Source organism: Camelina sativa, chromosome 6 (assembly GCF_030686135.1).
Source record: "Camelina sativa cultivar CO46 ecotype springtype chromosome 6, ASM3068613v1".
NCBI classification, from domain to species: Eukaryota; Viridiplantae; Streptophyta; class Magnoliopsida; order Brassicales; family Brassicaceae; genus Camelina; species Camelina sativa.
Genome location: NC_141885.1, coordinates 7,248,287 through 7,274,839, shown reverse-complemented (window position 1 = coordinate 7,274,839; position 26,553 = coordinate 7,248,287). Strand labels below are relative to the sequence as shown.

The 26,553-nt window shown below is 34.2% G+C and overlaps 5 protein-coding genes and 1 pseudogene across 6 annotated transcripts; 4 read left to right on the top strand and 2 right to left on the bottom strand.

Annotated features, from left to right (window-relative positions):
* Nucleotides 1-7,013: 7,013 nt before the first annotated feature.
* On the bottom strand, nucleotides 7,014-7,842 carry LOC104790605 (E3 ubiquitin-protein ligase RDUF1-like). Its single transcript, XM_010516383.3, has one exon. The coding sequence runs from the start codon at nucleotides 7,734-7,736 to the stop codon at nucleotides 7,299-7,301; it is 438 nt and encodes a 145-aa protein (XP_010514685.3). The 5' UTR covers nucleotides 7,737-7,842; the 3' UTR covers nucleotides 7,014-7,298.
* A 1,146-nt stretch (nucleotides 7,843-8,988) lies between these two features.
* Nucleotides 8,989-10,446, top strand: LOC147942372 (uncharacterized). The gene is made up of 2 exons (XM_087456031.1): nucleotides 8,989-9,369; nucleotides 9,442-10,446. The coding sequence occupies exons 1-2, from the start codon at nucleotides 8,989-8,991 to the stop codon at nucleotides 10,444-10,446; spliced, it is 1,386 nt and encodes a 461-aa protein (XP_087312157.1).
* A 239-nt stretch (nucleotides 10,447-10,685) lies between these two features.
* Nucleotides 10,686-11,218, top strand: LOC147942371 (uncharacterized). Its single transcript, XM_087456030.1, has 2 exons — nucleotides 10,686-10,690; nucleotides 10,828-11,218. Exons 1-2 carry the CDS (start codon nucleotides 10,686-10,688, stop codon nucleotides 11,216-11,218), a joined length of 396 nt encoding a protein of 131 aa, XP_087312156.1.
* Nucleotides 11,219-11,302: 84 nt separating this feature from the next.
* Nucleotides 11,303-11,763, top strand: LOC109133297 (uncharacterized; annotated as a pseudogene).
* A 9,330-nt stretch (nucleotides 11,764-21,093) lies between these two features.
* On the top strand, nucleotides 21,094-23,647 carry LOC104790603 (amino acid transporter AVT6A). Of its 2 annotated transcripts, none has more exons than XM_010516381.3 (6): nucleotides 21,094-21,458; nucleotides 21,646-22,081; nucleotides 22,184-22,336; nucleotides 22,426-22,629; nucleotides 22,722-23,187; nucleotides 23,265-23,647. In XM_010516381.3, exons 2-6 carry the CDS (start codon nucleotides 21,664-21,666, stop codon nucleotides 23,398-23,400), a joined length of 1,377 nt encoding a protein of 458 aa, XP_010514683.2. In that variant the 5' UTR covers nucleotides 21,094-21,458; nucleotides 21,646-21,663; the 3' UTR covers nucleotides 23,401-23,647. The 2 variants fall into 2 exon arrangements, with proteins under 2 accessions (XP_010514683.2, XP_087312454.1); XM_087456328.1 differs by having other exon boundaries at nucleotides 21,234-21,458; nucleotides 21,547-22,081.
* A 93-nt stretch (nucleotides 23,648-23,740) lies between these two features.
* Nucleotides 23,741-26,203, bottom strand: LOC104790602 (uncharacterized). Its single transcript, XM_087456329.1, has 7 exons — nucleotides 25,915-26,203; nucleotides 25,336-25,799; nucleotides 25,145-25,181; nucleotides 24,811-25,047; nucleotides 24,671-24,718; nucleotides 24,143-24,579; nucleotides 23,741-24,053 (listed from the first exon to the last, which is right to left on the bottom strand). Exons 2-7 carry the CDS (start codon nucleotides 25,632-25,634, stop codon nucleotides 23,981-23,983), a joined length of 1,131 nt encoding a protein of 376 aa, XP_087312455.1. The 5' UTR covers nucleotides 25,635-25,799; nucleotides 25,915-26,203; the 3' UTR covers nucleotides 23,741-23,980.
* Between the last annotated feature and the right edge of the window lie 350 nt (nucleotides 26,204-26,553).

The window sequence follows — 26,553 nt, the reverse complement described above, 5'->3', positions numbered from 1 at the left end:
TTTAATAAAACAGGCACCGTTTGAAGTCTACTATGATTGTTGACTTCTTTTGTTGTCTTCCTTTGTTAATTTTTAGGTCAGTTTTGCAATTCAAAACATAAAAAAGAGTAGACTTCTTTGAAAATTTCAAAAAGTTAACTTCGACTACAGTCTACACTAGTTATTTTTGCAATTGACCACACCATTGACGTTTTAGTAGACTTCTAACTAACAAGTAGACATCGTAAATCCGTCAACTATAAAAGTTAAACTTCGTTGTGGTTAGTTTTGCAATTTACCAAGTTTGACTTCCGCCAATTAGACTACTTACGAAGTCTCCAGAAATGTTGACTTCGTTTGCAGTCTGCCCTGGTCATTTTTGGGGTTGACCAATATTTTAATTTTTTAACTAGTAGACTTCTTTTGCAGTCAACTAGGTAATTTTATATAAATAATATTACGGTCAATACTTTTATATTTTGGTCAACTTCAAAAATAACCAGTATAGAAGTCTACTACCTTTTTCATGCGAAGACTTCGTCTGACAGTCTGGACTAAAAAGTCAATAATTTGGTCAATTGCAAAAATACACTTTAGTAGACTGTAAACGAAGTATCCGTTAGAAATATTATAATGCAGTCTAAACCATATTTTTTTGTTTTCAAATTAAATTAAGGAGACTGACATTTTAGTCTACGGGCTCAAAACTTGATAAACTTTAAATTGCAAAACTGACCAAATAGTAGACTTTACATTATTTTATGATGGTTCGACTAACAAATAAAGTCTAATTTCGATAAAAACACAAGGAAAATCACGAAATCTACCGGAAAATACCCTTACGGTGGTTGTTCGCAATGTCAAACACCAAGGACGTCGTCTTAAGTCACCACAGAAGAAACCCAACGCAAACTTAATCACTATCCAAGAATCATGATATATAACAAGATAAATGGACTTGAAAATTTTCTTGGATTAAAATGGAGAGGAGATGGAAGAAAATGAAGTTCTCTTAGAATTGAGTGTTATTTAAGCTTACAAATTCATGTTGTTGAAGCTTTAAGAGCTTCAAATTTGGTTGTTCATGGTTGTTGGAAAATTGATGGCGGTGGTACAACCGTAAATATAAGAAGAAGATGAGGATATGAATGTCATAAACATTTTCGCAAGAAATTCAAATAAATCAGAAATAATGCAATTTTGTGAATACAATGAATGGACAAGGATTTAATACGAAGAAAGTTTAGAGAGAGAAAAAGAGGGGTCTAACATTGCAATTGACTCAAGTTTGTAGTCTAATTTTGCAAGTCTTCTATTTTACTTGATATATGGGATTAATTATAAAAGAGCTGTAGACATGAATAAATCAATAACTGGAATTTATCTTGTTATATTTTTCTGAAAAGACGAATAATAATAACTGATTATTTTTGGCGATAATAACTGGTTTAGAAAAGGCAATAAATAAAACATTGGAAACAAATGAAATCATAGAAACTCCAAAGATAGAGATATGAAACTAAACAATAAAAATAAGAAGTAATAATTATTTATGCAAATAAATAAAAACATTGTTTAACTGAACTATATAATTTATTAAGTATAAAAATATTGTTTAATTGAACTATATAATTTATTAAGTATACAATAAAAATATTTTTTTAATATTGATTAAATTCTTATGAGATCTTATTGTAGGTACTCTCTTATAGTGTTTTTAACTGAACTATATAATTTATTAAGTATACAAATGTAGACTCAACATTTAAGTTGGTGTTAAAAACCTAGTTGAGATTCTCACTTTGGAAAGATTGAGAAGTAATGAACTCAATTTTTCTTGGCTAATTATAGAATCAAGCTATTACAATGGGTCCAAACAAAATCAACATATTCATCAGTACAGATGGATTGTTTAATCAAATTTCGACACATGTAATTAGGCCATTTGTTTTTATGTTTGTCATAGCTTATTTGTGTCGGACAACTATTCGTTATTATTTTATTTCTTTTCACATTTGTTCACCTAATTTGTTAATTGTTTTATCACTTGTATTATATGTCACATTGTGTGCTTGAGATAATTAAAATTTCTCTTAATCAAAGAAAGTTATATTGTGAGGATTTGAGATTTTTCTTCTTTTGAACTAAAACTTGATTTTATTCCATTGAAATAGAAACCAAATATAAAATTAAAAGAAATCAGAGATCCCAAAGTCAAAACACAACAAAAAGTATCTAATAGGTCCTCTATTGACTCGTTCTTCAAGACTTTTCAATAATCTTTGATTTCAGATGTACTATAAAACTTCATAGTTTTTGGCTCTCCAATATTTTTTATCGATTGGCTTTATCTATCTTTTATCTATTTTATGTTGGGATTTCGGATTTTTTCACTCTAAAATTTATTAATAAAAATCATTTAATGAAATTAATGTCTATTAATATTTAAAATTAAGTAACTTGTGAGTGAATCATGTTTTCATATAAAAAGATCATTTATCCCCTGCAGTTTGTAAGCACTACAGATTATCTGCTGGTAATCAACACTTGAAAAAAACTATAAATTTTGGTACAAAAGCATTTAAAGGATGGATGGACCTTTAATTAAGCAGAGATAAACGGATATAAACATACAAAGATATTATCTTTCCCGACTCTGATCACCATAGATATTTTTGCTAAGCAAAACCTTTGAATTTTTTTTTTAATAGTTTTCAGGTACATCTCGTGGGAAAAACTGCCAGTAACGGTGATAAGAAGAAAAAGAAATTATATACAAAAAAAATCTCATTCTCTCTCAGGCACTAATATCGAGGAACCAACCCCAAAAAAAAATTACCGACGCTAGTCTACTTTCGCCTTCCTATTTGCTATCTCTCCTTTTGCTTCTCTGTGAGATATCCAAAGACAGAGTTAAAGGCGCAGGAGACTTCTGGTGAACCCCTCTTCCTTTCTCTGAATACTTCAACCGGCAGAACGGATCCACAAACAGCCAACATGCATAACTTCAGATCTGGATGCCCTCTCCTCCCTAGAAAAGCCTATTCTGAGGCACCGAGGTCAGCAGACGAGATCTTCTTTGGACCATCTGCTTCATCCCACCCGGTAGAGACGCCGACGGCACACAGCGTTTCCTTCTACAGGCGAAGCGTTCATCCTCCCACCTATGGAGTGTTTTTGTGGTTCCATGTCCCAGTCACTTACCATCCCTCCGGTTTGCTTTTGTTGAAACCTTGTCCACCTGAGATGTTCCTTATCTTGCAAATCTATCCACCATATCTGGACAACCGCCGCCGCATGCTCACTCCAGCTAGGTCAACCAACAAGGAAAGCGATTTTCTTCTGATGGGCCTTGTATACTTTGACGGCCCATTAACATTTCAACAAACCAAGGCCACAACTAAAAGTTCAGGTTAAATTTTTATGAACCTTTGCTCAGGCCTGGCTCATCGCTCCCTCTTTTGGATTGTAAGGGCAGAAGCTGCTTACATTCCATCTCGACAGTTATGAGTTGGGTATGTGAAGATCTTTTGCAACCCCTGGTTCAAAGCGATTCCCTGATGATCACTCTTCATCCAAGCTCTAGGCTTTTTGGAAAATTGCTTATGGTATCAGACAAAATTTATGGGGTGAGGAAGGACGGCATTATGACCCCGCCTCCACGAAGTGGTGGTTACCGACACCTCTTTAATCCCTTGTTTCCATATCCCGAGTTCACTGAGCCTTACCGTGTTCAAATTGGCTTTATACGGGAAGGAACCTATACTTTGGTGGCCCCATTTCTAACTTTTTTCAGTCCTAGGTACGGTTACTTAAATATCTTGTTGCCATCAATCTCTAGCCAATTGTGTGATCAAGATTATGAACTCTATGATTGCCATGTGAGTAGTAATTCATCATTGTTGCTTTGGTGTCACGTATCCTTGAGAATCCTGGTAATAACAACCCTTTTGGTCCCGATCTTTGAACCCTTTTGCTTGAATTTCTATGGTTATTGAATCATGATTCCAAGTCGTCCGAGTTATGGTTATGGCTTTGGTCTGTTCAAGGTCACTTCATACCATCCAGCATTTATTCCAAAGATCATCTAGCAACAGAGCATCCCAAACCTTGCTCGAAACCTTGTTAAGCTTCTACCTCGTGTAGACCTTCTCAAATCGGTGAGAAGTTGCAGTATTGACCCCTTCACTAACGCCAATATGTCTCATGACTATGACTATTTCTCATCCAATGATTTATTTATGGAAGAGTCTATCGACAATCTTGATCTCACATGTACCAAGCTCCTTCCAAAAACTTGGATCAAAGCTCTCAAGAACTTATTGCCCATTAATCCTATCTTTATTGTATTTCATTTGTGTTGTGGCATTGGGGAATGCCCTTTCATCTTGTCTTCTAAATTATGCTTGTATGAACCTTATCTCTTTTAAGTAAATGAATGCAAGTGGTTTGACAAAAAAAAAGGAAGAAGAAGACATTAAAGCTAATGCCTACACAACTGTTTTCTTGTTTCAAAAAATTCTTTTGGGGTTTCATTATTAGTTTGGAATTTGTTTTTTATCCCAAATATTGTAAAATTTAAGAACAAGTACGTCTTATATATCAAATCACATAAATTTATTTATTTATAAAAGTTCAAATAAGTCACCAAGATATCCTTCAAAGCCACATAAATCCTACTACATCTAAAATTCATCAGATGAGTCAAAATCTTTGATCAAATACAACTTCTAGTTAAAACTTAAAAGGTACTCTTTTGTCTACATTGTATGACTAAAGTAGTATATCATCAAATCATAAAGGGTCCATTTCAAGTTTATAGATTATAAAAACTAATCTTAATTACCAATATAAAGCTGATAATTATATCATAACTGATATGAAGCCAATACAAGAGAGGATATTAACGTATTTCTAGTCCAAAGATCTGGACTCTGAAGTTCTAAAGATCCAAAACACTAAAAGCTTGGGTTGGATTGAAAGGTACGTGAAAGTAACATCGTAATCTTAAGTTTATATGACGTAAATCAATGTTATAATTAAAGATAATATATGCTCTTAGATATTGTCCCCTCAAGAATAGACACAATCTGAACATCTTGTCACTTTCTAGCATTTATCTCCCTAACACAATGTCTCTTTTTTTCCCTTATATAGCGCACGATTTTTCTAGACACTAGTACTAATCGGTGATGCTATATATAAATGGGGTTGTGACATTTTGTTTATTAGTACTTTAATACAAAAGTTTTATTTAGTTAAATTTTATTTTGTTTTTTAAAAACCAACCTACGAGATGATGACACCTAGATGAGAAAGGTCTAAAACTGGTTTTGAAATGTCACCGGAGAGATATGCAGAGACACTACTTCATTCTCTCTCTTCAATATTTTATTTTATTTCTATTTTTTAATTAGTTTGATACTCCTTTGGTATCACCGAAGGTGATGCCCTAATGACCCTTCAAAATGTTATTTATAAGTTCACACGTTATGTTATTAAATGATAACAAAAATATAAAATTTTGCATACTCTTTACCTTAATATTTTTGTATACGTAACACATTAGTTCCACCTAAAATCGCATTATATATAAGAGAAACTGTAAAGTTTCTTATAGCATAGGCTGGATGTGAGATCAGATAATATTTCTAACTAATAAATCTTAACTTAATTTACCATTCCAAAACATATAAAATAATTCTACTCTGATTTTTTCATCAAATAAAGTTTTTTTTTTTGCATTTATTACATTTTATCATAGTATTTTTAAAATATAATTTTCATGATAACAGAGAATATATAAAATAAGTTTTCTTTTCAATATACAGAAGACAAAAAATTAACGATGTTAAATGTAAGTAAAAAAAGGTAAAATAAAAAGCATGCAATAATATAACTTTATTTTTAAATCAACTTTTGAAATGATTACCTGTCATTACTTAATCCTGGTGATATTTAAATGTTGGTAATGCCAGTTAGGGTGATAAAATGTTTTTGCGACTTCAAAATTCTTCGTAGAAATAATTACTAGAGCTGCATACAAACAAAACCAAAAACAAAATGAATTGGATTTAATACAACATGTGAAGGGAGCAGAATCATTTAAAGTATGATTTTGGGCGGATAATGCCAAATTATATAGGGTGGGTGGCTAGGGAGAGGCACATCCAGAACCCTACACCAAAAGAAAGCAAATACAATTGATTTAATTTTTGTTGCCATTTGTTTGATACTATTTTATGTATTGGTCAAACACCTAAATATTTCGTTAAAATGTTAAATTTTTTTGTCAACAAAAAATGTGTTTACAATGAGTTTGTGAATGCCAGAACCAGCATTAATTGGAGAAGATCTCCAAGGCTCAGAGTGGTTGAAGACCAAAGAGAGCTAATGCGGTCCTTGATGCCAAAGAGCTAATTAATATTATTTTTGTTAATAAGTTATTTAAATATATATAAATCCGGATAAATATACAAAGATCGTAAACCTAGTGACTACGAGTCCACGACATAAGCTAAAAAAGCAAGCATGAAACAATAATGGACCTTTGATCTATCCCACCATAAAATAAAGTGGACATTTGGATCGAATAGTGACTAAGTGAGTTAAAAGCCCAACACAACCAATCTCTTCAAACTGTATACAGAAACTTCCGCCCTATCCAAATTTTTGTTATTGGTTGAGTTGTGATCTAATTTTTGACACTTTGTTGAACAAATAAACATTAGTTACATAGTGTAAAACCAGTGTAACAGCCGTCCGTTTTAAGCCCACCTTTTTCTATTACAAAACACAGACCTATAAGCTTAAATTTTAAAACGGTTTCTCGGGTAATCCCTAGATAAATTACTCAAAGAGAGCTCATTTAAAGAGTGTCACTTAGATATATACTCAGCTAAAGCAAGCACTAAGAGAATTCTCTTACCTGGATAGCTCGTTTCCCAAATACAAAACACAAAAGAATTCACTAAATCTATTTTTCCAATTCATCTTGAAAAGAGTAGAAATCATAACATATACGTTCCGAATTAATTCACAAAAACTAGACTATACTTGTTAAGCAACCTACAGTCATATTCAACAAAACACAACTTAGTTTATAGCAATGATATTTACAGGATGCAATCATACCGCCACTTATGCACTAGGATCCCATCAGAACTCCGCAGTGAAGGGACATTTATACTTGGATACGTGACCTCCCCGGAGAATTGTGTTGCATCCCTTTCAAAGATTTTTCCGAAAAACACAATAATTATATTTTACCAAAAATAAATGGAGATGGTACGGTGCGGTCTGAATTAGTACAAACAATCTCAACCGCCGTTAGGTAATTCCACATTATGACGACAAAGCGGACAAGTGTTCCGATTACTCAACCAATTTGAGATACAGTCTTTATGGTAATAATGCTGACAAGGAAGCTCAGAGAGTCTCACATTAGAAGCAAACTCCTCTCTACATATGGCGCAAACTACTAAACCTCTCTCCATCATTTCTTCCGCCGTAAACTCCACCACCGGAAGTTCCTCTGCCGCATTCAATCCCCGTGTGGTAGATGATGAATTGCCGAGAACTAGACCAAAGATCTCATCGTAAGAACCAAACGTGTTGATCCCATGGCTGCTCTGTGAATCCAAGTAGTGGAGGTAACGGAGGTATTCGTCGTCTATTAAAGTAGTGTTTGCTTCGAAATCTTCTTCGGTAGGAATCGGATCGTTTTCGACTATAGGAAGATGAAACTCCTCTGCCATTTTTTGTTGGTCTGTTTTTTTGGAATTTTCGAGGTGTAGATGACGATGATGATAGTATAAAAGAATGTGAAGATTGGGTTTTTTTGAGTGTGAGTGAATGTTTCGGTTCATATGATCCATGAGTGAGGACAAATTTGTACACATGTCTTGCATGTGAGTCTCATTTGTGGCCACGTCATATAACTATTACACCGACATATCAATAAACAATGTTTACTGTGGGAAAAAAAGCAAGATTTAATAAATTAAATAAACAAAATCCGTTTAGTGATAACGGTAAAGAACAAATATGGTACAGAACTGTAGAATATATATTTTAAAAAACTAAGAGATGTAGAATGTATATATTTTTGAGTGTGAGTGAATATATATATATACAAATAAACTGCGTTATGTTTTCCCGGTTACGATCTATTTGGAGAGATCAGATACCATTTTTACAGAAAAAAAAAACTTATTCAGTTTATTGATCGTCAAGTTTGCAAAAGATTTTTAAAAACGAGAATAGGATTTGACAAGTTCGAAGCTGGACTCCACTTTTGGTTTATACATCACGAGAAACCCTATTTAACATCCCTAATCATTGGGACTCGTTATTCACAAGCAGAGTGTGTCTTTTACATCACGACCACAAAAAAACGATTTTTTTATAGAAAAATTCTAATTCTAGTTTCTTTTTTTCCTTTAGAGATATATTGTAATGGGTTTTGTCAACTCTTTTTAGAATTTGTAAAAAGTTATGTAAAGGTTTAAAAGCTTAAACAATGAACTAATAAACAAGTCAGTGTAATATTTCTATTTAATATGGAAAATTATTATAAGGTAAAATTATCGTGGTCTAAAGTCTGTCTGCCAAAATCAGAAGGTGGTCTTGGTCTCAGGAAATTCATAGAATAGAATACTGCTCTGAGCTTAAAACTCATTTGGTTGCTATTCTCCTCTAGTGGATCCATGATATGATTATTAGGTTTTGATATGATTATTAGAATTATGGTATTATTCCTTATTAACTAGATTTAAGGTTTTATATAATTTACTTTTAATAGAGAGATAGGTCGGTGTAAGGTTCTATATAAGAACCCTCTTATGCAAATGAGAAAAAAAAGCTTCCAACAATTAACCTAATTCTCAAGGAGAGAGTTGGGTTAAAAGGAAGTTAGCTCTTAAATCTTTTATTCTAGTTTCAATCACGGATCCAATCACTAGATCAAAGTCGGCTCATAACAACTTGGTATCAGAGCCAACATATTCAATGGGTGAGAACGATTACGTTGCAGCAGAACTCGCAAAGTTGTTTGCAAAGATAGAGAGTATGGACACAAAGATGGAAGACATAAAGAGGGAAATCTGCGACATCAAGAGAATATTGAATCCCTTGTGTTCAACAGTGGAAAACCTCAAAACAACTACGGAGACGCAACAAGCCGCGTTGGACATAACTTCAACGGCACTAGAGACGGTCGCAGCCTTGCATGAAGAACAATGTGATAAGACAAAAGCTCTTGTAGAAGAGTTACGACAAGAGCAGACGGAGATGCATAAAACTTTGGTAACAGCAAAAGCCATAACCTTGAACGAGACTTCAAAATCTGCTGCAACACAACTAAATCAAGCGTTTGGTGAGCAAGCATATGTGACAAAAGCCAATCAGATGAGAGAGGAACAAAAAAACGCTTACTCTTGTGGACCATGGCCGTTTTGCTAGGAGGAGAAGGAGCGAGGTCACCGGCGAACAGATGGAGGTGGAGATTGGCATGTGAGACAGATTGGGGAGAAAACTAATTCTGACTTCTCACAAGGTGATTTCCGTGTGCAGAAAGGATTGAGAGGAGGGAAAGAGGATAAGCTTAGAAACGAAGAAGGTGGTGGTTTGGTTGAATACACCTTAACACCAGCCAAAATGGAGTTTCCACCTTATGACGGAACGGTTAACGATGTCGAGTGGCTGCAGAAGTGCGAAGATTATTTCGAAGATCAAGGTATCTTTAATGATGATGCACGAGTTCGCCAAGCAACCTTTGTCTTGACTGGTAAAGCGTATCACTGGCACAACAATTTGAGAAGGTTAGTCACCCATAGGCTAGGCTGGGCTGAATTTAAAAGGATTTGTAAAAGTCATTTTGGAAATGCCGATGTCGTGAATCCAATTGGAGAGTTATGTAATCTACGACATACGGGAACAGTTGATGAGTATTGTAACCAATTTGAGGAATGTTTGGGAAGGCAAACGAAACTAACTGGAGACCAACAACTGTGGCAGTTTTGCGTTGGACTTACAGATAGTTTAAGAAAGGAAGTCGAGTATCTCCGTCCTGAGATAGTTTTTAAAGCTATGGAATATGCTCGAGATAATGAATACAAGATCGATAATGACAAGCGGACACAGATGTTTGGAGGACATTTGGCACCAGTAGCTCAAAACTCGGTCTTGTTCCCTAGGACAGGAAATCGTGAGAGCTCCAAGGGTGGAAAAGACAAGGAAGCTCAGTTGCCCCAACAATCAGAAGATAAACCGGCTCATCAACAACTGTTTTTGAAGAAATTGACCACCGCAGAAATGGAAGAGCGACGAGCAAAAGGTCTCTGCTTCAATTGTGATGAATTCTTCACCCGCGGGCATGTTTGCAAACGAGTCCTTTTTCAGATCACGGTAGTCAATGATGGTGCTAATCAAGACGATGAACCAATTGAAGAGGAGGACATGCCATAAGCTGAAGCTTGAGGACAAGCTTCAAGTGGAAGAGGGGAGTAATGATATGATTATTAGGTTTTGATATGATTATTAGAATTATGGTATTATTCCTTATTAATTAGATTTAAGGTGTTATATAATTTACTTTTAATAGAGAGATAGGTCGGTGTAAGGTTCTATATAAGAACCCTCTTATGCTAATGAGAAAAAAAGCTTCCAACAATTAACCTAATTCTCAAGGAGAGAGTTGGGTTAAAATGAAGTTAGCTATTAAATCTCTTGTTCTAGTTTCAATCACGACTCCAATCACTAGATCAAAGTCTACTCATAACAATCCCTTTGAGTGGCCTGGCAAAAATATCATTACCTTCAGGGTGGTGAGACTGATTTCTCTTTCAGGTTCTGGACTATCAAAGAATCAGCAAGCGATTCATGGCAATGGAGATGTCTCCTACGCTTAAGACCACTTGCGGCTAAGTTCCTGAAATGTAAATTAGGTAATGGTGCCAAAGCTAGTTTCCGGGAGGACAAAAGGTCACCTCTTGGACAGCTCATCAACTACCTTGGCGAAACTGGTCCTCGTGACCTCAGAATACATGCCTCTTCATCAGTATCTTCAGTTATTGTTGGGAATTCCTGGAGCCTGCCTGCGCCTAGATCCCCTCAAGCGTTGAATCTACATGTATTCCTCACCACGGTCAGGTTACCGCTCAACCAGTCTCAACAGGACTCCTTCTTCTGGTCTGTCGACAATGTAGCATGTGATGGCTTCTCGTCATTGAGGACTTAGCCATACTTGAGGCAAAAAGGCGAAGAGAAGAACTGGGCTCCATTGATCTGGTTCAAAGGTGCAACGCCGCGAAACGCCTTCCATATGTGGGTGGCTCAACTTGACAGACTTCCTACAAGATCGAGGCTGTTAGCCTGGGGTATGACTGCAAACCCGCTCTGCAGTCTACGCTCTGCAGAGGAAGAGACCAGAGACCACCTTCTATTGTCTTGCAGCTACACTTCTGTCCTATGGAACATGGCTTTTGCAAGACTAAGGCTCAGTACCGCTACTTTTCACCAATGGGAGGAGCTACTATCGTGGATCAGAGGTAATTCTACCACTGCACCCTCCACTTTACGCAAGTTGGTTGCCCAGGCAATCATCTATTCGACTAGGCAATCATCTATTCGACTTGGAAACAGAGGAACAATGTGTTACATAACCCCACCCAAATCTCTCCCAACTTGATCTTTAAACCAATAGTACGGGAAATTTTAAATTCTATCCATGCAAGGAGGCATCGTAGAAAGTTTCGTAATCTGGTGATCCATTGGATTCCTTAAGAGTATTTTTTGCTTACTCTGTTTATTTCCTTGTTTTTTCTCTTTTTTTTGCCAAAGAATTAATCTTTAGATAACTTATTGCAATACCTAACTCTTTCATTTATATGATTTTTACTCGGTTAGCAAAAATATATTTCTGTTTAATCATTTTAGTTATAATTTTCCATTTTACACGTAAGTAGATTAATAACATTTTCATCAATTGCGTGGATGTTTGTCCAAAAAAAAAAAAAAAAATCAATTGCGTGGATGAGTGACTCACTCAGTCTTCTTAATTTTTTTTTCAAGTGTAAACTTGACAACGTAATTATACTCAAATATACATGCACTATAACATATTTTGCTTTGAATATGACGGTATGATCGATGGGATCAGCTATCTTTGGACTATAACAGCTTTTATGTAATAATGATAAATTGCAAATTAATTTATGGATAAATTGTGATATTTCAATCTTATAGAAACTTTATATATAATATATATATATATATATATTTATACTATTAAAACAGAAGTACTCACTAGACTCAAATTGGACCATGACTTTGTTTTGGTATGTTTTTCATTAAAAATGATTAGAGAATCACTTAATTTAATTAAATTAACCTATAGTTACGATTTATCTAAATAACCATTATACCTCTTGCTCGACCACTTAATTACGACCGGGTCGGGATGCGGATCCTCTTTAACCCGAAAATAGAAGAAATAAAATTCGCGGATCTGTTTGTACTCCAGGTTTATAATATTCGAATCATGTATGTTCTTTGGTTCAATAATAGTTATTCATTTCGCCAAACAGAGGTATAATCCCTATAAATAAGAAAACTGGTATCTGAGTATTTAATTGCTTTAGTAATATCAAATATTAACTACTACCATACTTAATCCCTATAATTATTACGAATATTAATAATAATAAGAAATTTTTAATACTTATGAATTATGACTTTGTTGCTTCCAAAATAATCAATAGATTAAATACGATATTGTATATATATGTAAACTTATTTGATTTGCTTTTATATTGTGAGATATTTACGGAAACAAAAAATCAACTTAATACAATTAAACAAAAACAAATCATCACATAGTTTAGATTTTTTAATATTTCTTTAACGAAATTATAGTAATTAATTATGATTAGTATATATGGAAACAATAAAAACGCATAAATTATATATATTGTAAAATTGTAAACTAATTTACAGAAAGTGTGTACTGTATATCCCACATCGACTTAATTTTTTGGAATATAGTTCATAATCACTATAAATATGACTAAGAACAATTCTTGGGTTCACTCCTAAAGTGAACCCTTTTGTTCACTTCTCCTTATTTTAGCCAATGAGAATCTGACATGTTATAATAAATTTAAGAACCTATTCATTCACCTCCTTATAAAATAAAGAAACATAATCTGTATATTATTATAAAATTAAAAACTTAAACCGCTTATTTATAAACTCTAACCGATATATAATTTTATTAAAATTGTAAAATCTAAACTTTAACCATCTCATTTGTAAACCCAAACCAACATATAATTTTTTTCTAATTGTAAAATCTAAATCCTAAGCATCTCATTCGTAAACCAAAATCAACATATAATTTCGTTCTAATTGTAAAATCTAAACCCTAACCATCTTTTTTGTAAACCTAAACCGACATATAATTTTGTTTTAATTGTAAAATCTAAACCCTAACCACTTCATTTGTAAACCCAAACCGACATATAATCTCGTTTTAACTGTAAAATCTAAACCCTAACAATTTCATTTGTAAACCCAAACCAACATATAATTTTGTTTGAATTGTAAAATCTAAACCCTAATCACCTTATTTGTAAACCGAAACCGATACATCATTTCATTCTAATTGTAAAATCTAAACCAAGCCAATATTTAACTTTCCTTAAAAAAAATATACAGAATTTGTTTCCTTAATCTGTTTTGCTTTTTAATTTAATTTTGATTTATTTTTTAAAATAAGATAATGTATAGAAGATTCTGATTGGTTGAAAAGGAAGAAGTGAATAAGAAGGTTCACCCTAGGAGTGAACCTAAGTATTTTCCATATGACTAATATGTTTTGAGTACAAATGAGTACGAAGCTTGATTTATCAGGTATCCAAATTTAACAGTTTAATTTGGTTCTATATTTGAGCATATTTAAACTTTTAAAAAGTAAACATAATATAATATATTTAGGTTTTTTAAAAAAGTTTAAGAGATTATAAATATTTAAATTTTTATAGAATGTTTAAATTATTATAAATATTTGAATTCCGTCGAAACTTTAAGGAAGCATTTTTCACTATATAGGTATAAAGTTGGAGATTATTACATGTAATGCCATTAAATATAGTTTTAGAAAAAAATCAAAAAAAGTTAATTTTTCTAGATAGAGTCTTTTAATAAAGAAGTAAATTTTTCGTAACTCATTATCCATCATGAGAGTATACTTTGTCAACTTGTTAGACATGAGCTGATGACAAAACTAGTAGAAAAATGCTTACCCACGAGGAAACAAAAGGTAATGAATCGACAGACTTAAAACGATTATGGATGCTTACCCATCGAAGAAGCATTTTTCAATATGATAGTCACTACTAACCCATTGAAGAAGCATACACTAGCAAAATTTATGTGATGAATCACTATATGCAACAACTTGAAAACGAAACACTCGTTAACAAGAATCTTATCGTGAGACACTTGATGCACAAATCTTCAAGACGTTCTCTACTAAAACATAGAACTCATGTCATGAACATGTAATGTATAAATCATGTTACAAGACAATAAAATCATATCATTCGATCTGAATCTTGTCAAGATACAAGGTAAACATGTCTTACGACGTTGTTCATCGTATATAGTATTGAGGCCATTGATACACTAATACATGAACGATAGGCTTGCTACAAAATTTGGGTAATCACCTAAAGGAGAAACACTAGATGCACTTGCCGTTTAGTTACACGTCGCTATAAGAATGTAACAAATCTGGTGTCCACATGGTGGTCGGGCTCTAGATGCTATAGATGACAGAAAAACAATTGCTAGCAATAAATTTGCAGTAAAACTCTTGAAAGTTGAACTCGTTGGAATGACACTTTAATTGGGTGACAAACCTGGATCATGTCACGGGCATGACATCAATGATTTGGCTATGAAAAAATTGTCAATTTACAAACAATATGAAATTCATCCACTGAATTGGCTATGACAAAATTTTCATTTTAGAGCCAATGTGGGATCAATGTGTACTCAATTTGATATGATCATGAGACCATCCCAGAAGATCATTGAGTCTTGTTCAACACGAACGAAGTTGAAGATCAATTCTTCCAACCAAACGAATTTTTGGAATACATTTTTATCTCATCTAGAGCTTATCTCGAGGTGGAATCAGTCCAATCAGAGTCCAGATGAAGGAGTTATTCATTTTACAAATTAGATGAACTCATGGCTACGCGATTTAGACCTACGAGCATTCAACAGAGGATTCCGACCAATTCAGAAGGATTCAAGCTACAAACTAAACTTTTATGAAATCTTAATCCATCCTAGAACCATTGAGATTTGGAAGCACATTAAAAGCAGTTTATACTTGAAAGATATGGATATTTGAAGTCAGTGGATCTGTCTCATTCCCAGTTTCGCGTCTGAGCCAAAGATCGTGTTACACAGACCAAATTAGCATCAATTTCGATACGAAATCAGTTGAAAGATGTCAATGGATCTCTTATGTTTCCAAAAAACCAAAGAACACAAGATTTGGCCAACAAACTACAAGATTACGCCCATTTTTCCAAAGGAGGTCAATCTAGTTCTTCATTTGAAGAGTGTTATGTCCAAATGGTTTAGGAGCTTCCAGAATTATGTATGGCAACCAGAAGTGTTTCTACTAAGCCCAATGTGAAGAAATTATACAGCCCATGTTGTTTCTCATCAGCAAATTGGATCAAGGACTCAAAGAGAGAGAAGATCAAGGAATGCACTAAATGGGTTAATACAAGAGCTTTTGGCCTAAGAGAGCATGAGAAATTATATTGTGGATGATGTCTATAAATTCCAGCCTACTTTGAACATAATTCAAGTCCAAGAAACCCCAAAATAATCACTTTATTTTGTGGTCAAAGAGGAGTGACGAAAATAGAGTGATTCTCTTCACCTTGTGAAGAGAAACACTAAGAATTGGGTCTTCATTCAAACATCTATCTTTATTGTCTTTTAGTTTCAAGAATAGTTAATACTTGACTTTGTTACCAAGTTTCTTTGAAAGTGATTCTCTTCTGTTCTTTGTGAACAAAGTTGATTGCTTGGTGTGATTCCAACAATTAAAATCGACTGTTTGGTGTGATTCTAACAGTCAACAAAACCGATCTCCTTGGTGCGATGTTGAGAGATCCGATTTTTTGGTGTGAGGCTGAGAGATCAAACCGGTATATCAAGAGTCTTTCCGAAATTCTTGTGCGACCATTCGTTTCACCATCCTTATTCTTGAGGCTTCATTCTCTTTAGAATCAATGTGTCTCTTTCTACCAACTCGAAGGTGCCGATTCCTTGGGAGAATCATATCAAGTGGTGTCATAGCACATCCTTGAGTTTGGTATTCTATCATCTTCTAACCTTTCATCTTCTCTCTTTTCATTTTCTTTCTTTTCATATTCTATATTTTCATCTTCTTTCTTTCATCTTCTATCTTTCCATCTTCAACTATTTAATTTTTCTATTCAGTTTATTAAAAAAAAACAAAAAAAAAACAAGAAAAAAGAAAAAAAAACAAGCCAAAAAAAGAAAAAAGCAAAAAAATAATAATCCAAAGCTCGTCTAGAACATGAGATCAAAGAAGAAGACATGAGATTCAAAATCTACAAGTTCAAGCAATAATGAGAGCAATGCAACTTTTGATGAGGATTGAGATGAATGATATCAATGAGAGGATCAGTGAAGTGCAAACACTAGCGCAACAAATTTAACCATGAAATTTGTCTAGTAGAAGAGAAGTAGACCAACCTACGCAATCGTCAAGAAGAAGACATAGGAGGACATAACATAGATATGGCATGGATCAAATTGATGACAACATTGTAGGTAATAAGTTGAAGATTCCATCTTTTCAAGGGAAAAGTGATCCAAATGCATATCGAAAGTGGGAGGAAAAGATTGATTCGCTTTGTAGTTGTCAAAACTATTGCGAAATGAAGAAGGTAAGATTTTCAGTCACTAAATTATGTGATTATGCTTGGTGGGATCAGTTGGTGATAAAAAGGAGGAGAAATGGAGAACACCCCATTGAGAATTGGGCATAATTGGAGTCTATTTTGAGAAAACGATTGGTTCAAAACATATTCCAAGGAGGACTTTTATACCAAATGATGGAGCATCTACTGTCATGCCAAGTCACCAACGAGAAAGGATGTCTTTTGTTTCTAAGGAAGAGGAAGTTGCTTTTGTTTTGTTACCGTCACCAAAGGAGTATAAGGAGTTGCTAGTTCAAGATAATCTGTTGGAAATTACAAATTTACTGAGTGAGAAAACAGAAGCCGAGACCAACTCTGATTTGTTACGACAATATCAAGAAGATATTTGACTCAATCTGGTGAAGAGAATATTCAGAACGACCTTATCTCAACAAGAGACGGTTATTCCGATCCAAATCCCATGAAGATTAGGGTTTAAGAGATTTCTCTATAAAAAGAGAGCTACCTCTACACAATAGGGACAAAATCGAAAGCAAAATAAGAGACTTAAAGCACAAGTCACACGACTCAATCCTAAAGTACAGCTAGGGTTCCTAAATTTGATTTGTTGTGCTTTGACTTTTGTATTTGAGCTCGATACCTTAATTAACAAAAACAACAATTCAACGCTCTTTCTTGTTTTTCTTAGTGTATAAACAAATCGAATATTTTTGCCCAAACAAAAGTCGTTAGTCAAGCAAACATAGTCACAGATATTGCATTAGCTTTGAACGCCACCATGAAATTTGACTCATAGATAATAGATTAGTTAATAGTTTGATTTTAACTTGTTTCAGTTTTTTTTTATTGAGGAAGTGGGTTTCGGTACGGTGAATTGGATGTTGCCTCAGTCTCGTATGAAACTTTGGGACAGCTGATGATGATATTCGTTCTAACATTCTACGCTTTGCCCTCGTTCTTCTCTTTTTCCCCACTATTTTTGCCAATAATGTTGATTCATTTATAAGACAGTGGTTTGGGATGGTGTTCTTATTATTTTGGTTGTTTTTGCAACTTCACTGGTGCTTTTGTAACCTTAACATTATTTAAGAAACAGCAAATGTAAAACAAACTTCAATCTTTCTGAATTTGTTCCAACATTCTTTTCTTTATTGAAAAGTTTCTGATTCTGTAAACTTTAGTTTGTTAAGTTGACTAATATAGCTTGATTTATCTTAGAACAATTTTAAGTTATATATATATTTTCCAATGACAACTGCACGGGATTATAACTACATTCTTTAATTTTGTGGAAGCGAGAAAAATCATTTTTGTCATTTATGCTTTCAATAATTAACTAATCTCATAAACATGGAAGTAGAGTGGTTATAAGTTATAACACAATCAAACAACCTAAACAAAAAAACTCTAAAAAAGCCCCACGGCATAGCACGGTTATTTCCCTGGTACATGTAATTTGTGAAGCTTTACTTGTTTACAACGAGAAGAATTTATTTTGCTCTAGATGTTATGAATTAACCATTTCATGAAAATAAAAATACAACTAAATTTGAGAATCTTTTGTTAATAAATACTTGTGAATAGTCGAATTTACATCTTAAATTCTGGACGTGGAAACCCGTTCAAGTATATATGTTGTTACGAAGTACGAACTATGAATACATGATGTAACTCGAGACGACGTAAACATTAATACTTTCTTAATATAATAATACATGGCTCTGCTTCGCCTTACTGTCTCTATATATCTGACTGGGTATGCAGTTAAATAATGGGCATAAGGATATGACGCATGATGATTAATCGAATTAATACTTTACATAATTTTAATGCATATTGATTAAGATTTGACGCTTTTGATTGCCACTTAGAGACAAAATTTGGTAATATTTAGTGATTATAATCAGAGGTGCGAGGCCATAACTGATTAGGAATTAGTCCTACCAATCTTTCGTCCACAAATTATTTTGAAATAAAATAATGAATTAAGTTGTCGTTTGATTGCTTCTAAAATTCTAATTGTTCCGAGTGATAAAGATGAATGTGAAGTGAACTGAAGAGGAAAAAAAAATCAAACTCACTATGTGTTAATAGTTTAACTGGTAAGAATTTTTAGACAAAGCTAGAAATCGTCAAAATCGCTAACCTAAAAAAATGTATAGACCTAAATTTAGAATGTCTTCATTATCGATATATATATGTATATATGTATCAAATTCAGACTAAAATGGTAAGATGTCTTTAGTTAATAGAGCTACTAAAGTCAATCTGACATTGGTAACTATATTACCAAAAAAGTTTCCAAACTTTGAAAACTAAGGTTAAATTTTTTACTTTTTTTGTTTAATTTTAAGGATCATATTAGATGCTCAAACAATTGAGCACTTCGAAAAACGAACATCTACATAAGAAATATCTATTACATGTATCTAATATGTTAAGCCAAACATTCGGCGAAACTAATGAAAATCAGGGAATATTAAATATTTCAAAATTAGGTAACCACCGTAACGATGCGAAAGAGTCCAAGGACACTAAGAAGGTTAGCCACTTTGTATATATATGTACAGACACATCTTGTTTATGTGTTTTCCATGCAGTATGTTAATGTCACGATGATATACTTTATCTAATGTCTAATGATGTTATGTTTAGATTAATAGTCTAGATGAGATCATGAGAGCCTCCAATCTAATGTCTAGTGATGTTATGTTTAGAATAATAGTCTAGATCATGAGATCATGAGAGCCTCCAACTACGAATACGAAAAGCTTCTTCGCTTATGTTTGTAGTCCCATACAAAAATTAGTCATCTTAGTTATTTTTTTTTCAGAAAACAAGGAATACTAGTAGAGCCGGTCTCAAGTTTTGCTTGTGCGGCCTTAGTTAAAAACTTAAAATATTCGTTTTACAAAAAAAAAAAAAAAAAATCTCACTACATACATTTTTTTCTTTCTTTTGGACAAAACTCACTACATACGTTTTATTCGTCAATAGTTTAGCGGATACGTGACCATGTCATTCAAACACTTTAGGTAAACCAATCGTCGGCTACATTGAATTTCTCAGCTTCATGAACAATAATAATATCAGAATTCTCTAATAATATTTTATACTAATTTTTGATTACAACTTTTTAAATAAACTGTAAAATCTACACAAATAATTGTCTCCATCATTTGAAACAAATTTTGACACAGACCATACATGTCTATTCCACTTAACAGATCTTGTACGGTAGCATTAACTGAATTAGATGAACACATTTAAACAAAACATGATTTATGAATTTTGTCTTTGCACCTCATCATGTACATTTTTTTTTGAATATAATGATAAATTAGATTCAAAGAAAAAATATCATTTGTACAACTAATGCAACATTTAGCTGAAAAGAGATTGAAAAACTATGAATTTAAAAATAAGCTCTTGAACCAACGGAGGATGTCCTTGTGGTAGAGCGTCTATCACCCATGCCTTGTATCGATAATAGGCAGCTCCGAACCTGTTTATCAATCCATTTTATTAAAAGAGGAGCTGGGTTTAGAGTTCCTGCATGCCTTCTTCCATTTCTTTCACGCCAAACCGTGTATACCGTGGCTTGAAAAAAGTAACGAGCTATCTAGTCGATTTAGCAATGTTTCAGAGATTGTTTTAAGTAAGTCCATGGAGTATCTTGATTTGTAAACGTTTTCGGCTAGAGCTTTCCAAACCTGCGAGATAAAACCACAAGCAAAAACAGTTAATTTCTAGTCTATGTATCGTTGTTGCAGAAAACACATGTACATTAACGATCACATAATACTTCTTCCTAAACTTGTAGAAAGAACTCTTAAACATCTTGAAATGGCAAGCTCACATCAAAAATTTATATATATTAAGTCATTAACCGTCCTCTCTCTCTATTTTTTATTATTATTATATTTTTTTTTGACAGCAAACAGAAAAAATACAGTGTCTTTCTATTTTTTAACACCATATTGTACTTCTCTTCATTTTAGATAATTTCAAGCATACGAATTCAGTGCATCCTGAAAACACTGCGTCGATTCTCACCCAAATCTAATCAGCACCACCTAAGGGTCAAATAAATCGTCAGCAGCACAATAATAATAATACAGTAAATTTGACAATATTTTAATTCACCTCTTCCGGCTAAACACGTTTCTCATTATCCAATAACAAACAAAAACTCTTCTTTTTTAACAAAAAAAAAAAAAAAAAAAGATTAAACAGAGTTTCGTACAGAAGAATCATCATTTGCATCGTCAGCAAAACCAAATTCGTGTGGCCTATAATTTCCCATCATCCCCCAAATCTCTTTCTCCTCAAAAGCTCTTCTTCAGGAGACAAATCAATCCTTCTCTCTAATCTAATTTCTCTTTTGCTAAAACTTTTCCCTAATTTCTTCTTCTACTTTGGTGTCTGATCTCTCCAACTGGGTTTCGAATCAAAATTAGGTCTTTTTGATTCCCTAATCCTGTAAGTTTATCAATCAAAGTTCATATCTTTATCCCAATAAACAAAAGTCAAATTCGTCTAATTTCAATCTTGACTGCTTAATAATCAGATTCCATTTTCTGGGTCGAACCAGTTTTGCTCAACTTCAACTGGGTTTGTATCAATTTTACGACTTTTTGATTTCATTCTTGTTGAATCAAACCTACAGCTTGTGGAATAGAAGAAGATGACGATTGAAGATGTAACTCCGGTTCCACAGAGGAACGGTTCTTCATCTGATGAAATCGTTGCTCCGTTATTACCAAAGTCTCAAGGAGACGAAGTTGCTTATGATGAATTCAATGGAGCTTCGTTTAGTGGAGCGGTTTTTAATCTCGCTACAACTGTAATTGGTGCTGGTATCATGGCTTTGCCTGCTACGATGAAGATACTTGGGCTTGTACTTGGAATCATTATGATTGTTGTTATGGCTTTCTTGACTGATGCCTCCATTGAGTTCTTGCTTAGGTTTAGTAAAGCTGGCAAGAATCGATCTTATGGTGGTTTGATGGGTGGTTCTTTTGGTAATCCTGGAAGGATTTTGCTTCAAGTCGCTGTTTTAGTTAACAACATCGGTGTTTTGATTGTCTACATGATCATCATTGGTATTGTAAAATCATCTCCTTGTTTTTTTCTAGATTCTGATCATTTGTTGTTGCTACTACTGTGGTTGTTGAATCTTTTTTTTTTCTTTTGTGTGTTTGAAGGTGATGTGTTGGCTGGAAAGACAGAAGATGGAACCCACCATTTCGGTGTTCTTGAAGGATGGTTCGGTCACCATTGGTGGAACGGAAGAGCTGCTGTTCTTCTTATTACAACTCTTGGTGTGTTTGCTCCATTGGCTTGCTTCAAGCGAATTGGTTAGTGTTTTTGAGTTCCTAGAATGGGATGGGGACTGTGTTACTTTGTATCTTTAGTCCTGATGTGTAATTATGCTTTTTCTTTGCAGATTCTTTGAAATTTACATCTGCCTTATCGGTAGCTCTGGCGGTTGTGTTTCTCATCATCACAGCGGGAATTTCGATTATGAAGTTGATCAGTGGTGGCGTGGCAATGCCAAGATTGCTACCAGATGTTACTGACTTAACATCTTTTTGGAATCTTTTCACAGTTGTGCCCGTTCTTGTCACAGCTTTTATTTGCCATTACAATAGTATGTATCTGAGTTGTTATTTTGAAAGCATAGCTTTGATGAAAAACAAAAAAAAAACTCATGTGTTATTGGTTTTGCTTGATTTGTTGCAGTTCACAGCATACAGAACGAGCTCGAAGACCCTACTCAGATAAGACCTGTTGTCAGATCAGCACTTATGCTCTGCTCATCTGTTTACATAATGACAAGTATTTTTGGGTTCCTCTTGTTTGGCGATGATACTCTTGATGACGTCCTTGCAAACTTTGACACCGATCTTGGAATCCCTTTTGGCTCGGTCCTTAATGATGCTGTTCGAGTTAGCTATGCGCTTCATCTGATGCTTGTATTCCCAATTGTTTTCTACCCTCTGCGGATTAACATTGACGGGCTCTTGTTCCCTTCTGCTCGTTCATTAACTTCCTCAAATGTGAGGTTCGGTTGCCTCACTGCCGGTCTCATTTCTGTAATCTTCTTGGGTGCAAACTTCATCCCAAGCATTTGGGATGCTTTCCAATTCACTGGAGCAACTGCAGCCGTTTGTCTCGGCTTCATCTTCCCAGCTTCTATTATTCTAAAGTAAGTTGATTGTTATCTATCATTAAGCAGGTTTGTTTTTTTGGTAATTTATTTTGATTTTTATGTTGTTGTTGCAGGGATCGTCATAGCAAAGCAACAAACAGGGACACGACCTTAGCCATTTTCATGATCGTTCTTGCTGTATTGTCCAATGCAATCGCCATTTACAGTGATGCTTATGCGTTATTCAAGAAGAACGCACCTCGTGAGTAAATCTTGGCCGAGAAAGTTGTGTAATATCGTGTTTCTGGATGAAGGAAGAAAAAGAAAACATTCGTTTTTTCTTCTATGTGAGATCGAATAATGAAGAAGACGAGACTTCTCTTCTCTATATGTTTTTACCATTGTTGTTGAGTGTTCTAAAAGGACTTTTTCCTTGCTTCTTGATAGATACCACCTTGAGTGTTGTTTATAGAAACTCTGTATAAAATGTAATGAAATACATATTTTTATTTTTTCATGGCTCTGATTTGATTGCTTCATATTACCCAATTGCTACAGTTGGTGCTCCTTGGCACGAAGGCGATCTTTATGGTGTCTACACGAGTCAGCATTGTAAATTTCTCATACATTAAGTGTCAAGTAAATACGCGTAGCATATTCTGATTTGTTGTTTCATAGTTCATGATAACCAAAATCAAGCTTTTGAAATCCAGCAGGACTTGTTAAATTTCAAAACACAAGAGGAAGTAAGTGGGAAAGAGATAACAAACCATCAAACAATTTTAATTAGATGTTTTAAATCCATGTGTGAGTGAGTGTCTCTATGTGTGTTCATGTTTCTTCTTTCACCTCACTTGGCTGTTGTTGTAGGCTTGAAACAGTCTATGTTGCAAAATCCTACTGATCTTATCATCTCCCCAAACCTGTCATCAAGTGATCAAACATCATAACCACCATCATCATCATCATCATATTATCAAATCATAATAAATCTGAGTAACTGTGTGTTTACCTGTCAATGCTATTTCTCCCTTTCTCAGGTTGTAGCTGCAGTTCCGTGGAATTACTCGGTTTCTGAGACCCATCAACGCTTTTTCTCGTTCTTTCTCTCTTATCAACGCTAGCCCTCGCTTTATCTGTACTCAACTTCGGCATCTCTCTTTGATCCATGCTTGTTCTTGACTTCTCTCTTTGATCTGTGCTCGGTCTTGCAGGTTCTCTAATATCAGTACTGCTCCTCGCCTTCTCTGTTTGTGGCGCAGGTCCGTTTCTAAGATGAGGTGATTTCTCAATTGCGGACACAAATTTCCTTAAATGTTTTATGTATTGCGGGTATAGCTCTAAGTCACAGTGGTTTCCTCCTTTGATCCAAAGCGGTTCATATTTTTCTTTACACAGATCAAACAATTGCTTCCCATGAGACCAATTAACAACATCATCTGTTGTTCCCTGCACACACAACCGGAAGCCTCGGATGAACAATGAAACTGACTTTGAAAGGAAACTAAAAAAACCGAAATGGACACGAGATGATACGCACGTGAATTACCAAAACCGGACATTTGACAAAAGATATCTTCTCAATATTCTGCAATTCACAAAAACATATTAGAACAGCAGTAATATCAAGAATCAAGAAAAAAGAAAAAAATAAGCGGATAAGGAGAAATGTAATATTGCCTTGTAAATGTCAAACCAGTAAGTTCGTTTGACAGGGTACATGACTCTAAGACCAGATGCAATAGCACTATGAAGAACAACAGCTCGTAGGTTTGGCAAACGAGAAGCCAATTCTAATGTCGGACCGCTTCCTACAGATTGTCCATATAAGATAACATCTTGTTCCTTCACACCATATTTCTCTTCCAAACATCTATATACTGCTTCTATATCGCAATACGTGTTCTGTTCACTAGGCTGTTGGGAAAAACACAACACCAGAGTAAACATTATATACGTAATACATCATTTTCGAGAAATTTGATAGATTATAATCAAACACAATGGATCATACCTTCCCTGAAGACCTCCCATAACCCGAATAATCATACCTTATTCATATAACACAGTAAAAAAAAAAAAAAAACAAATCAATATTCATTATTTTTCAAACCGACAAAACAAAACAACTTGTCTTAATCCTTAAAAACATCTTCAAAATGTCTGAACCAACCAAATTCCAAGCAAGAAGAGTAACTAATTTACCCAATTAAGTTGACACGAAGATGAAGGCTGAGCTCAGAGAAAAGCTCAAACATCTGACCAAGATCGGCTGCGTTACCATGAGAATACAGAAGCGTAAGTGAAGCTGTAGGATTCTTAATATACGCCGCAACCACCTGATTCCCTCTCTTCGTCTTCAGCTTCAATACTTCAACGCTCTCCTTCACGTTCTCTACACCAACCAGCTTCAGCTCTCCTCCCACCACCTCTACGCCGTACGACGGCGGATTTGGCGGGAAGAACGCAAACTTCGCCGCCATTGATGACGTCACCGCCCCCATTATATCCAGAAGAAAAAAAATGACAAACCTTTCAACGAATTCAAAGATTCTGAGAGCTACCCTTTTCTTTATACGAACCAAGATATCGAAAAAAAACGAACTTTTCTAGGAAAATTACAAACTTTGCTCTGTTTTGAATTCGATTACTACAGATGCAGAACAAAGCTAAGATAAGATAAAAAAAAAAAAAAAAAAAAAAAAACGTTTTCGTGAGAAGCCGATAATAAAAAAAAAAAAAAATCAAAAATTCAAAATTTGATCTAGATTTGGGTTGACTCACCGACCCGGAGAGAGAGAATATAAAAATTTGGAATTGAAAGATTTTATCGAGTAAAAGAAGAAGAAGAAGATATCAATGGAGGATTTGTTTTTTTTTTTAATTATTACAGAAAAGTGAAAGAGGGAAGTGGAGAGAGAGAATTTAGGGTTAGGGGGGGGGGGGGGGGGAATCTGGAAGATAGGAAAATAATTGCAGTTTTCACGGGGGAGGAAGAGGAAAATCCGGTGATGCGGAGGAGGAGGAGAAGCACTAGCACGTGTTTTTTGTTTTTATTCATTCAATTCCTTTTTTTTTTATATATAACATGAATATTAATGTAATCATAAGTAGCCTTTACTTTTTTTTTTTATATTACTAATTTTACTTTCGTTTCTTTAAACCCCTTTCTTGGATAAAGATTATGGATCATTTGCACTTAGATCTATTTTCTTTCAATCTTATTGCATTTAAACCTATTTTTAATTATTGCTATACTTTTGTCAAGTTATTAGTTTAGGTGTCAATTTCTCTTCTCCAAACTGCCCCGAGACTTAATGTGTTCATCCAACTTATGCAGTAAACAATCGAAACTAAGCTGTATTTCGGTTTGTTATTGGGACTGTCCGATCGTAACTGTTAGTTTAGATCTGATGGCTGAAA